Raw genomic sequence first — 14,904 nt, 5'->3', positions numbered from 1 at the left:
TTTAAATTTAACACACCATGCTGTGCCATGGCAGGCAGGCATGCATGTGAGCTACTTTCCAATGTCAATATCTCAGATACCGAAATAGGGTCCATCTAATACCCCTTAAAAGTAGCTTATTAATGTTCATTCTGGAACACAAATCTTGGGCATCTAGAATTAAGACTACTAAGCATCTCAAAACACACCACCTCTATTTCTAACACCTACAGCCAGTTTTACTCCACCCTTTTTGCCCCAGGGGTGATTCATTCACAGTGAAGGCAGGAGGTAGTAGCACTCTGTCTTCTCAGGAGAGGTAGATTTAACACCCAATGAGGGCTCCACTGGAACACCGCCAAGAGAGGCTACAGAACCAGCACATCTTCTAGCCACCCGAGCCTTGCCTACTTATCCAACCAGCGTCCCTCACTTTCTGTGCTAGCACCCTTGTGCCCCTCATTGGCAGGGAGGTTGCAGACACTTTCTAACACCTTGTTCCTGGCAGATTTTCTACTGCTGCTGCTCTATGGCAGGATTTCTGCCAGTTAGGGCTGACATAAACCTGAACTGAAACTAGCCCCTATAAGTTTAAATAGTGAAAAGTAATTAGATTACATCTACTGCAGATTAATTAAATATGTTTCTAGGCTCAGGCTTTGTACAGCAAGTTTCAGTCCCAAGAAAACTGTTGTAGTTAAACTTAATCTCCCAAATTGTGGATTATAAAAAACATGCTGACAGACCCTTAACTTTAGTGGCACAAAAGAGCTATAATTCTCAATATTGATTAATTTAGTGAGTTAAACTTGCAGTCTGAGCTTGTAATCATTCAGTGATAAATTTAGACTATGCATGCAGGTTTTTTGATGAAGAATAAGATCAGCTTTAGGCCTCCACAGAAACACTTGTCCACTTACCATTTTCAATTAGAGAAGCCCATGAGTAAGGAAAAACACAACATGGCTGTTTAACCTGGTCAATTACACTTACACACAGTACCAACAGAGAGAGAGAAAAGGAAAGATCATGGAGAAGCCTGGAATTTGTCAGATTTTTTTATTCCCTAATATGACGATTGACTAATCAGATTTATTTGACTGATCACTTCCTGTACGTGACAATTTTTAATGTTATATCTCAATGATTATTTTATGCTCCCATGCGGTTAGTATGGGCTTTCTATTTTTTTCAATCAGATTCCTTTTTCTGTATGACTTGATTTCTACAGTTTTCTTACACCTTCTCCTCATTGCTTGTAGGGGAGTTTCAGCCTTGTTTCTAAACTGTCACTAGAAAATACCCGACAATATCTCACAGACACTCATCATTAGACAATGCTGGCTTCTGAAGATAATGCTTTATTGCAGTTTTGTGCTTTTTTGTTTGTTTAAACATGTAGTTGTGGAAAACAGAACCCTTCCATCTATCTAGGTTTTATATCCTTCCAGAAATATCATCCTTTTTTTTTTTTTCAAAAGAAAAAAATGTTGTTTATGTTACTGAAACAAGTACAAATTTGTAATATTAATAATGGTTTTTCGCCTATTATATATCACAAGTTTCCTCAGAAGATAGAAATAAACTGCCAGCCTCTGCCAAGAATGTAGGGATGATAGAGAACTTGGTCCATTGGGTTAAAAACAAATATTAAACCCTGATTCAACTGCCAAGCCCTTTAGTTTCTTCAAGTAATTTGTAACCCTTCTTGTGAACTGTGTCCTACATTTTAGTCACCAGTTGCACAGAGCAATCAAACTAGTATTCTATAACATTGTATAATCCTATATTACCATACACTGACTCAACTAGTTTAACTAAAGATTTTGTTGACACAAAGTGTAAGGGCTGGGTCATGTTGGTTGTTTTTTTTAAATACTCATGACTAGAATTGTAATCCCTCAAAAAGGCAAAGTTGTTTTTCAGTCCAATAAGGGTAACAACAATTCTGCTTTCTTCTTTTTCTGTGGAATAAGAGTGATAATGCTGCTCTCCCAAAGCCTGCATAGCCGATGTATAGTATCACCAGAAATTGCTGACTTAATGTGATTTTGTAGCTTGTCATTAAACATAAAATAACATTTGTACAAAATATTTTAAAAGAAATGTCATTTGATAAAATATGGGGGAAAATACGAGGGGGAGGGGGATTAAAATCTTCAAGTGGATTTAAAACCGAACCAGGGTTAATGCCATCCCTTTAAACTATTTACAAATGTATTTAATGTGTCAGGACTTGGAACTTAAAATACTTTCCGTTCAAAATCTAAGTAAAATTTAAATGTTAGAACTTGGCATATTCTTGCTTTTCTTATTCTAACAAGCAATTTAAGGCTTACTATAAATGTCAAAGGACATGGCAGTTTTTAGTTTATATTATCCAGCTTGCGTTAACATGAAATATCACAGAAACTCAGCCACTTTGCTGCATCTTGGGGAATATGATGGTTGCCTTTGCAGAATCTTAAACCAGAGATTACCCAGGCAGCTTACCGTGATGTGTCATGCTGGATTGGTGATGTGGCTGTGGTTACAAGCTTTTTTCTGCTGCCTGTCAGTACAGGAGATGTAGCTGCATCCTTTCTAGATCCTGACGCTGTCCCTGTGGAAAGGAGAAGAGGCAATCAAGCTGGGTATTAGAGGCTCGAAAGTTTTGGATAGCTCCTTCACTGTTTGCATTATTACGTAACACAAGGCCCCAAAGTTGTGCCACTCTTCAGGGTACTGTATATACAGTGAGACCGCAACCAAAGGATGTGTTACCGGTTGACAGGTGCTGTGAACAGAATACATTTCAGGATCATGCTGAATGATATTTTCATAATATGCCATCCATTGCAGTCTGTACATTACTACCATGTTTCCAAAGTTTGACAGACTTACATTGCCATCATGGCTTGGAATGTCCACCGTACCAATTTTAGTTTAAAGCTGCAGCTCTCATGAGCGTCCACAAGAAGTTACATTTCCCTTGTCTTCTCTTTAAGTATCACCATAAGAATATATGAATCCAAAACCCTTGGTCTGTCCCTCTCTCCTTCCCTCCCAAAAAAGTATTAACATTTTGCACTTAGCTTGCTGCAATGCCTTTCGTTAGAGCACCACAAACAATGATTAACGCCTCACAGCACCTTTGTGAAGTTGGTAAGGATTACGGGTAAGGATGATTTCTAAATGGGCAAATTAAAGTTAAGTGACTTGTCTGAGGCTGCACAGAAAGTCGGTGGCAGAGCTAGGAATATACATGACAGGCTATTGGACTAGATGGACCACTGGTCTAATCCAGTATGGCAATTCCTGTACATTCTGAGTGCCAATGCCCCTGCTCTCAGCACTAAACACTGCCTAATCGAACATTAAATGTGTGACAACCAAGTGTCAGCACAAATTAGAAGCTTGACTATTAAGTATCACCATTGTGCCTAAGTATCTTAGAGCTTTCTGAACAATGAGTAATATTCCCTGTCATGTATGCTGAAATCATAGTGAGAAATCAATGATGGATTTCAGCTAATACTGAATTTCCATAGTTTTCTGGATGCCAGTGAGACTCAACATTATTTGAAAATATACTGAGGGTTCAAATACACACACACACACACACAATCAAGTCCTATCGTAAGAACAATTGAATTAGTGTTTTGGTGGTGGCTTAAAAAAGAATAAAGTTCCTCCAGCTTCACTCTACTACACTGTGTGTTAGCATTGAGTGGAAAGAACAAACAGTTAATTACTGCTCAAGGAATTCTTAAAATTACCATGGCAATGCATGTTAACCAGGTGCCCCTAGCAACTTGGGACCACCATCCATGGCCAAAGGTGCATCCACAAAAAAAGACTGGGGACCTCTTGCTTGCCCTTGTTGAATAAAACATATTTAGAATGCCTTTCTATTCCATGCGGAAATAGGGCCTTCATCACTGCCTTCCATCTTTGCTGGTCTACTGCTGCAGTCTTGGTGTCTTCCAATGTTATTCTGATAGCTTTCACTTTTGCTTCTACCGTGTCTTCCCATGTTATCCTTAGTCTATCTCATCATTTCTTGTCCTGGTAGTTTCAGCTCAATACCTGTCTCTCCTTCATGTATGTCCTAGCCATCTCTATTTTTGTTCCATAATTTCCTGTCCTATCCGTTTCTGTTTCATCCTCTTCCAGAGTTCTTTGTGATTTCTTCTGACTACCTGATATTAAGGATTTGTCTAAGGCAGCTATTTATGAAAACTTGAAATTTAGAGAGTAAGGTCTTAATAAGCCTCCAAGTTTCAGTACCATATAGTAAGACTGACTTTACAATTGTGTTAAATATTCAAAGTTTAGTTTGAAGGGCAAGATTTCTATTTCTCTAACTTGGCTTTAGAGCTACAAAGGCATGTCTGACTTTCACGATTCTGGCTTTAATATCTCCAGCTGTTCCACCAAGGTATGTCAAATATCAAACCTCTTCTATGTCAGTCCCAGAAAGCATTGTTAAGACCGCAGAACAGGGACATACAATGGACTTCCACACAGAAGTTAGAGAACTCTGACTTTGCAGATGGCACCAAATAGCTATCCCATACCCATAGAGACATGCATGCTGAAACAAATGATCTCCAAACCTATGCACAATTAGTAGGCTTGAAAATCAAACATGAGAAAACAAATCATGTGAATCAGCAGACAAGAAGAAAAACTTCACAGAATAATGGCACAAGAGTATTAGATTTTGAGAAAGTAACACTGAAACACAATGAATGTGGGAGAAAGTATTAATATCTCAGTGTAGGAGAAGGCTGAAGCATTGTAGTCTCACTGCATAACAAGGCATAGTGATGCCTGTAGTCAAACAGTTACGAAATGATAAAGTACCTGCTCTTGACAATATTTCACCAGAACTGCTAAAGAATGGAAGCTCGGATTTAGTTCACTGGCTCCATAGTTCTCTTAAAAGTTTAGGAAACCTGCCACATTCCAGAATATTGGAAAAGGGGCTGCATCATTCCTTTTTTCAAAAAAGGAGAGCAATCAGCTTGCTCAAATTATAGGGGAATATCACCACTGTCAGTCCCAGAGAAGGTGTTTATGATCATTCTACTGAACTGACTGAAATATTGTATCAACCCAAAAATGAGAGACAACCAGGTGCGGTTTCCATACAGGTCAATTTACAATCCATGCTATATACGTTCTGTAGAATGTTATTGAAAAACAACTAGAGCAACAAGAGGAAGTTAACATTGCATTTATAGGCCTCTGCAGCTGCCTTTGGCTCCAATCAATCAACCCACCCTGTGGATACTACTATGCCAGTTTGCGGTGCCTGAGGATTTAGTGTGCTTAGTGGAGGAACTGTATTGCGGTACACTTAGCTGTATGAGGTCAACAGTTGTATTACAAACTGGTTTTCAGTACAATCAGGAGTACACCAAGGAATGAGTTCTCTCACCTACTTTATTTAAGGTTGTAATAGACTGTCTGATGACAAAACCGATTGAGGCCAAAGTCGAACATGTGAGATTTACAGATTCATCTCAAATATGAGGAAGACATTAACTTACTTGGAGAGATTACTGACCAACTACAGCTAATGCTGGAAGAGCTCTTAACAACTGCAGAATCTATGGGATTTAAGATCAATGGTGATAAAACCAAAGCTATACATACATACCTCCTATAAAATGGAAACCAATGACCTGCCAGCACTGCATGTAGATGACAAGGACAGTAAATGGCTGAATAGCTTTATCTATCTGGTTGACAGCAGGAGGGTTTATATCCAAAGAAAGTCACACATTGGATCAGTCTCATATCAATGGCATTTCAGCACTTCAAAGCACATCTGCTTGGGCTGTGGGATGTCTGTGTGACAACTAAGATACAAGCATCCAAGGAGCAAGTGATGATGACTATTATATGGGGCAGAAACATGGCCATTAAAAACAGCTGAGGAGAGGAAACTAAACAGATTTCAGTGTAAAAAATTATGATGTATTCTTAACATTTGGTTTGATTTTGTCACAAACAAGGAGAAGTTAAGACGATCCTGTCAATTTACAGCCTTGCACCAGTTGAGAACAAGATGACTGCAATGGTGCATGTCCAATGTGCAGAAGAAGATACGGTCTTATAGAGCTGAGGTCAAAGGAAGTGAAGCATGAGGCTGACCATGAATGAGGCTGGAAAATGCAGTTTTGAGGGATTTAGGAAGCCTACATCCTTCTGTATAGACTCTTGCCGAAGGAAGAAAACCTGCAAGGGACTGCTCAAGATGGAAGTCCATTCTACAAACCACTGTGGCTACATCATAGCCATGTGAATCTGCTGTCACTGCTGCATTCAAGGCATATTAGACTAACTGCACTGAAAAAGAAAAATACAGAGAACCAGAGGACATTGTAGGTGTGTGTGTTCGCCACATGCACCGGTGCTAGAAGTTTTTCCCTCAGTGGTATCCGTAGGGGACCGGCTCTGGCGCCCTCTGGAGTGGCGCGTGTATGCACCGGTATAAGGGGCATCGCCGGCTATCCCCACCCTCAGTTCATTCTTGCTGGAAACTCCGACAGTGGGGAAGGAGGGCGGGTCATGGAATGGACATGAGCAACACATCTCGAAGAACAACAGTTACGAAAAGGTAACTGTCTTTTTTTCTTCGAGTGCTTGCTCATGTCCATTCCATTGTAGGCGACTCCCAAGCAGTACCACCGGAGGCGGGTAGGAGTTCATGGACGTGTCGATTGCAACACAGCTCTGCCGAAGCCAGCGTCATCTCTGGCCTCCTGAGTGATGGCGTAATGGGTTGTGAACGTGTGTTCCGAAGACCACGTCGCGGCCCTGCAGATGTCCTGGAGAGGGACATGCGCTAGGAAGGCAGCCGAAGATGCCTGAGCCCTAGTCGAGTGAGCCTTCACTATCGGTGGAGGCACAGCCTGCGCCAACTCGTAAGAAGTACGGATGCAGGTGGTGATCCAATTCAAAATCCTCTGAGAAGACACCGGAAGGCCCTTCATCCTGTCAGCGATTGCAATAAAGAGCTCGGTCGATCTGTGGAAGGGCTTGGTGTGCTCCAGATAGAACGACAGGGCACACCAGACATCCAGAGTATGCAGCCGCCTCTCCTCATTGGTCGTGTGCGGCTTCAGATAGAACACCGGGAGGAAGATATCCTGGTTGACCTAGAAATGCAACACCACCTTAGGCAGGAAAGCCAGATGGGGCTGCAGCTGGACCTTGTCTTTGTAGAACACCGTGTATAGTGGCTCTGATGTGAGGGCTTTGATCTCGGATACATGCCTCGCTGAGGTAATTGCTACAAGGAATACAACCTTCCACGACAGATGGGAAAAGGAACAAGAAGCCATGGGGCTCCAAGGGGGAACCCATGAGCCTGGAGAGGACTGGGTTGAGGTCCCATTGTTAGACCCGCAATAGAGGTTTTCCTACGGGATGGGGAGCAGGCAGATACTGGACACAGCGTTGGTATATAATACTTTAAATGCTCTTTATTGATTACAAAACAAACCTTACTTACTTTATCTTTACACCCCAAACATCTATACCAGAGTCCAAAGGTCAGAATGGTCCCAATGGCCAGTCGAGATTTCTTTTGATCATTAGATTATAAGATGCGGGAGCCGGCGAAAATCACATCTATATCCACACGGGGCTTTGGATTAATAAATGACTTCGATTTGCAGAAGTCAATTCATTTATAGTTCATTTTGTTGCATCATCAGTTTTTTGCCTTCGTTTATTAGGCCTTTTACTCACACAATTTTAAAGAGACAATTCTGTGCAGGCCGCCATGATCCCAGGTGTGCCATTTCATCCAATTCTTATACAATTTTATATTAGTCCAGCTGGTGTTGTTTCCTTTTCTGCTGATTTTCCGTATTTTTCTCAGAACATAACAAGATTGTTTTTGCACAAACAGTTCTAATAGTCCTTGACCTTAAGTTCTTGCTTTCGTTGCCAGCACATATTTATGTCAAGCATGCGTCATTCATACCAGGCCTCAATGACCTATAACATATTATACTGATATATGAATCACAATGTATATTGATATGTGTGTGTGTGTATATATATATATATATATATACACACCAACATTCCCCCTCTTGAGACATGATTAATGCCATTAATTATTGTATTACTTTACAATTTTGCAAGCAATTTAATTTTATATATCACTTGCTCCAAAACTTCTTGCTTTTTTATTCGGCAGTATAAACATAGCATAATAAAGGTTAACAAAATTATTAATGCAAATAATATTACAATAGGATGTAGCATAAAATATAGAAGAGCTGTGACACTAGGAGACCATTCTTTAAAAGTATAATACCAATGAGAAATTGCCAATTTTTTTAAAAAATTAATATTTGGGCATTGTGGATTAAAATTTTTTTTTTTTCTGTTTTTTTTTTTCATTTTGTCACACGAACAGTCGAATGTATTTTTTTTTTATTTATACCTTTATTCTAGAGGTGCTTTCATAGATATATTTATGTACCCCTAATTTTTTTCAAATATTTAAAAAACATAAAAGCCAAAAGCCATATTTATACTCTTTTTGAATTATGAGGATTCTTAATATTGAATCCATGGCCATTATTCCATAGGAATAATGTCCGATGCCTCCGGCCGTATTATTTTAAATACTTACACTAACCTTTTTATCTTCGCTCGAGCTCCGGTATTATTTTTTTCTTTCTAAAATATAACGCACACAACACAATTTTTTTTACTACCCCACTCTCTACCTTTTTTCCTTTATTCTTTGCATTTTTTTGATTATTTATTAGTACATTTTCCAGTTTACTTATTTATATCTACTTCCCTTAATTTCAAATACCTCCAAGCGATATTTCAAATTAAATTTCCTTTTTTTCTGGGGCTTATTTTGATTATTCCACCTTCTACCTCCTTGGGGTGGGGTGTTTTGTTCTTTACCATGGCCTTTTTTTTTTTTTTTTTTTACGGTATTCTGATTTATGAACACTCTCATTTGAATATGTTATTGCTTTAATAAAAGGTACTTTGGGTTTTAATTCTTTTACCTGGCTTTCCCCTATTATTTGTTGGCATACTATCCAGTGCAGCCATAACAGTTAACCCCTCAGCCTGGGCTGCTTGGTTTACCAAATTAGTAGACATTGCTAATACATTTTTATTCAATCCTTAAAACACATTATTTCAAAATTCCCTCTGATTCAAATCAACTGCCATCAAAGAATTAACTGCGACATGTCTGGCGACCTTCACCCTGGGATTAGTCACCGGGTGTATTTTTTCAGCCAATAATTTTAATGTTATTTTTCTTAACAGGTAATTTCTGGGTGAATTTTCAGGCTTTATGTAATCTACACTGGATAACACCTTTATGGGTCTTTGACCTCTCTCTTTTTCTAACAGCATCATAAATCATGGTATTAGTTGGTGTGCTTCTGGCTGCCTGTCCAAAGCATTTTTCGCTCGATCTACTGCCTGTCTAATCTCTCCAGTGGTAGCTGCCCTGATTAACCTATAAATTTTACTTATGTTTAAATTTTCTGTTCCTCCTAACTCTGCCCACTGTACTAGCCATGTAGCTAATTTTTTTATATTTACTGGGCCTAATGACTTTACCATCAACTGTAAGTCTGACGAACTCGCAGGAATTATTTATATTTGCTCTGACTGTATTTTCCCTGCTGCATTCTTAATGGTTGATCTTCATTCTATTACTGCTTACAGACTTTTCTGGCTTAGGCTTTCCCGGGCAGTTTCTTATTTTTTTTTTTTTAAACTTAGTATAAAGTACTTCTCGAGGTTGGTCAAATTCCCTTTACTCTTGACCCCCCTAAAGATCCTTTTCAAAACAAATATTATTAAAATTCAAAAAAAAAAAAAAAAAAAAAAAAGACTTTTTTTTTTTTAGACACACCGCTTCTGTATTTTTACTTTCTTTTTTAATGCTGCTATAGTTTTCTGGCATCAACTGTGAGAAATGCTTCCCATCTCTTCTTCCTTTTTCTTAGTTAAATTTTGAATTAACTGCTTCATTTTTATTACTTGATGGTCTAATTTATTTTTGTCTGCTTTAATCTTTTTTCAATCCATCATTCTTTTTTTAAAATTTTTTATTTGTTTTCCCATTTGTTTAACTGAGTTTGCATTATCTGTGCCTGCCTCACTTCCCGCTCCAAATTTTCCTGGCAAGTTTTAAAATTCTCTTATAATGTTTGTAACTTTCCACAGACCTCCCCCCTACATGCAATTGCCTTTTTTACAGCTTGCCACAACAGCCATGCTACGGCCGTTTGCTTTTTACTGGCATTAGGCTTGTACAGCTGTACATATTTCTTAAACATGTTTTTTAAGATACCAAATATTACATCCGATTCCACTGCACCTTCCATTCAAGGGCATGTCCCAAATGCAATAATCTCCTTCTCTAACAGAGAAGGGGCTTTAACTTTAGTCCATTGGGGTGCCTCTTTCACCCCTTGACTTCTCTTCTTAAACAGTGTTTTAAACATTATTATAACACCACCACCCGGTTTTGTTTCATGCCTTTTTTTTTTTAAACAAATTTTACAAATAAGGAGTTACCCTTATTAGTCTTAAATACGGACTTTCCCAACACTGTAAGACCCCATCTTGAAATCCGGCACTCCTTAATCTCTCTCCCCTTTCTGCATTCTTCACCACATGTTAGACCCACAATAGAGGTCTCCCTACGGGATGGGGAGCAGGCAGATACCGGACACAGTGTTGGTACATAATACTCTAGTGTAAATGCTCTTTTTTGATTACAAAACAAACCTTACTCACTCCACATTCACACCCCAAACATACTATGCCAGAGTCCAAAGTTCAGAATGGTCCAGATGGCCAGTTGAGATTCCTTCTGATCATAAGTGTGATGGGTTCGGTCACAGAGACCCCCTTGGGACTGTTACCTGATGTGCTGAGACTACCTCTGAGCCCATTTTCGACCTCCAGAACCCTGCCTTGTTGAGCCAGATATTGCAAGCCTGCTGCAACACAGACCCAGGGTCTGAACCATGCCCCCAAAGCTGCAGACTTAATTGAAAACAGCTTAGCAAGTGCTCCTGTCTCCAGTACCCAGACACCCAGCTCCCAATGGGATCCAAAGCCCAAATAAATCCATTTTACTCTGTATAAAGCTTATACAGGGTAAACTCGTAAATTGTCCGCCCTCTATAACACTGATAGAGAGATATGCACAGCTGTTTGCTCCCCCAGGTATTAATCACTTACTCCGGATTCAATAATAAACAAAACTGATTTTATTAAGAATAAAAAGTAGGATTTAAGTCGTTCCAAGTAATAACAGGCAGAAAAAAGTAAGTCACCAAGTAAAATAAACACGCAAGTCTAAGCCTAATACATTCAGAAACTGAATACAGGTAAATCTCACCCTCAGAGATGTTCCAATAAGCGTCTTTCACAGACTAGACTCCTTCTTAGTCTGGGCCCAATCCTTTCCCGGTACAGTTCTTGTTAGTTCCAGCAGGCATCTTAGGTGAGAAGCATGGGATTCCACATGACTGGGACCCCAATAGTCTGAGACAGACCCGGGCCATGGTGAGCGGATGAGCGGTGACGCTGGCAATTAGATGTGACATTGCCCTGAACCTGGCCTCTGGTAGAAATATTCTGGATCGGGTAGAGTCGAGTACTGCCCCAATAAACTCTATTCGTTGGACTGGGATTAACATTGATTTTTGTTCTTTTATCAGCAGGCCCACAGTTCAACGAATGGCTTGCAGCAAATGCTCGTGAAAAGGGTCCCTGAAGAGGGATGGGGAGAGGGGTGGGGGGGATAGAAATAAACTGGAGGGTATATCCTCCTGATACTATGCTGAGGACCCACCGGTCCGATTTGATAGAGGCCCAGGCAGGGAGGAAGAGGGACAGGCAGTTGGAAAATAACAGGAGAGCGGGATCCAGGACACAGGCTAGAAGGTCGCCCTCGAGCACACCCTCAAAACGCTTCCCACTCGGTTGGTTATGGGTGGAGCTTGAGTGAGCAGAGGATGCCGGCTGGTGGCCTTGCTGGTGCTTATAGCCCTTGCCCTTCTTACGGAAGGGCTCTGACCAAGGTTGGCTCCCGAACCTATGGGTCTGTTGCAGCTTAAACTGCTTCCCTGACAGCCTCGGCATGTACAGGCCCAGAGTGAGCAAAGTAGCCCTAGAGTCTTTCAGGCCTGGCCATTTACTATCTGTTTGCTTGGAGAACAGTGCCAGGCCATCGAATGGGAGATCCTGGATGGAGGTCCTATTGAACCTCTGTCAAAAGGCCCGACGACTGCAACCAGGACGCTCACCTTATCAAAATGACCGAGGCCATGGTTCAGGCCACAGAGTCTGCCACATCTGAGGCCACTTGGAGGGGGGCCCTAGCCACCGCCTTGCCCTCATCGAGGATAGCCAGGAATTCCTTCCTGGGTTCCTCTGGCAGCGAGTCTGAGAATTTGGCCATGGACTGCCAGAGATTAAAATCATAGTGGCCAAGCAAGGCCTTATGATTGGCCACATTCAGCTGGAGGCTGGATGTAAAATAAATTTTTCTACCAAAGAGATCGGGCCTCTTTGCCTCCTTGTTCTTAGGTGTCGATCCCGGTTGGCCCTGTCTTTTGTGCTCATTGGCTGCCGATACAACCAGTGAGCTTACAGGATGGGTATAAAGATACTCATACCCCTTAGAGGGGACGCAGTATTTTCGCTCTGCCCACTTGGAGATGGGGGGCAGTGAGGAAGGTGTCTACCACAGGGCCTTAGTGATTTTCACCACTCCCTTGTGCACTGGCAATGCCACCTTGGCGGGGATTGCCGCACTCAGTGCATCAAACAGTAAGTCCGAGGGCTCCACCAGCTCCTTGGCTTCCAGCCCTAGGTTTGAGACGACCCTCTTCAAGAGCTCCTGGTGAGCCTTGGCATTGTCCTGGGGAACTGGGTGAGAGGGCCCCGCTATTGTCTCATCAGGCAAAGATGAGGAGGAGGCAAATACAGGCAGGTCTACCAACTCTGCTGCTTCTGCCATGGGACCCTGAGCCGAGGCTGGCTGATCCTGGGGAACCTGCTCTGACTTCGCGTCCGAGTCAGGAGGCGGGCGGGAGACTGTTACTGACCATTTGTCGGATGCCCCCGAGGCTGACCTATGCCCCTGCAATGGTTGGGGAAATCCCCAGGGGTTCCAGAGTTGCCAGGGGCCAGGCCATTGGCCCTGGGGCCAACCTGCCACTGGCGGCCCAGCGGGGAATGCCAGTGCCCTTGATGGGTGGCCCCTTGCCCGCGGGCAGGATCTCCTCCTTGCTGTCGGAGCCCAAGGAGGGGGATACGTGTCTAGGGGACCAGGATGGTGCCGAGGCCATCTGTATATCCAGATTCTGTCAGCTCTGGCCCCGGACCTCTGTTGAGGATCTGTACGAGGGCGGTGGCTCTCGGTGCCACGATCCCGGTGATTGCTGGCAGCGTTCAGCGGATCGGCAATGGTATCCCAGTGATCAATGCCTTAAGCTTAGCGAGTGATGCTGCTCCGTCGAGTGGGAGTGGGAATGTGAATGTGAGTGAGTAGACCACCGTGCTGGAGACCTTCGATGCACTCGCGGTGAACCGTACTGGTGGTCTGGCGACCGGTGACAGGGCTCTGGGGACTGGCGTCTCGACCCTCTGGAGCAGTGCCGTGAGCTGGGAGAGCGGCTCGCGCACTCCCAGCACCAAGGCTGTGGGGACTGGTGCCGCGACTCTGCGGGTGTGTGCCAGCCCACTGGCGATCACCGCCTTGAGCCCGTAGAACGCTGCCTGGAGTCCGGGGACTGACGCCAGGAACTCTGGCAGGAAAGCCGACCCGCGTCCGGGGGCAGCTGGCGCTGCTCAGGCGACCACTGACGGAGCCCCTCCTGCAGCAAGGAGCAGTGCCACACTGATGGGGATTGTTGGAAGGGTCCCAAGGCAGGTTTATCCCTGGGACGGGGCACCTCTGTGGCCAGCACTAGCAGGGACAGAATGTCCTTTGTGGCCTGAAAGGCCTCTGGCATGGACGGCACTGCCAGGTGCCGAGTGCCTCTGCCGCTCTCCGGGGTGGCGGGTGGGAATTGGCACCGGTCTGAGGCCGGTGCCGCTGGCGCGCTCCACACCGAGACCGCGGTGCTAGGAGGTCTGAATCTCTTGTAAATGTGACACTCATCACTGTGGGTTTCCCCTAAGCACTTCAAACAGCTTCTATGGGGATCACTGACTCACATGGGTTTCTTGCAACAGCCACAAAGTTTGAAGCCCAGGGACCGGGGCATGCCCCGTCCCTAGGCTAAGTCCCGCTCGGGACTAACGAACTAACACTAAGTCTACACTAAGGGAACTATAAAACTAACAAATTTCTAACAACTATATACAGAAAGTTCTCAACTAGGCACAGTTGAGAGGAGTAAGCTTGCCGAGTGTGGGGGGAGCTGGCAGCACCCCTTATACCGTGGCATACGCGCACCACTCCAGAGGGCGCCAGAGCTGGTCTCCTATGGATACCACTGAGGGAAAAAACTTCCGGCATCCGTGCATGTGGCGAGCACACACGCCTACAATGGAATGGACATGAGCAAGTACTCGAAGAAGAACCCGAATAAATGAATATAAATGTGAGCTAGAAGGACATTATAAATATATTGGGAGAAAAGCAACACAGGTCTATTGAGGTAAAGGGATCTCTAGAAAGAAGGTAGGCCCTTAATAAATGAGGAGAGATTAAAATGATGATTCTAAAATGGTTGCTACTGAACACTTTAAAATCCATTCTAGTAGGTAAAATAAAGAAAAGACATATTGAAAACTAGAAACTAATGAAGACCTTGTTAATATACAATACTTGTTAATAAAAGGCAGATAAAAGGAGGTCTTAGAAAAAATTAATACATACAAATCCATGGGTCTGAAGTACATACA

The 14,904-nt window shown here is 42.8% G+C and overlaps 1 protein-coding gene across 1 annotated transcript in view; it reads right to left on the bottom strand.

Moving 5' to 3' along the window:
- The window catches only part of KIAA1328 (KIAA1328 ortholog), a gene marked incomplete at its 5' end in the record, with an annotated part of 149,770 nt that overhangs the window by 32,256 nt on the left and 102,610 nt on the right, over positions 1 to 14,904 (bottom strand). Inside the window, one exon of the mRNA XM_026649214.2 lies at positions 2,473 to 2,581. Within this exon, the coding sequence (XP_026504999.2) occupies positions 2,473 to 2,581 (109 nt within the window). The remainder of the gene's footprint in view (positions 1 to 2,472; positions 2,582 to 14,904) is intronic.

This window comes from Terrapene carolina, unplaced genomic scaffold (assembly GCF_002925995.2).
Source record: "Terrapene carolina triunguis isolate 2854851 unplaced genomic scaffold, T_m_triunguis-2.0 Scaffold69, whole genome shotgun sequence".
NCBI lineage: Eukaryota > Metazoa > Chordata > Testudines > Emydidae > Terrapene > Terrapene triunguis.
Note: the sequence above shows the minus strand (reverse complement) of the source record. Positions and strands in the feature narration are given on the sequence as shown.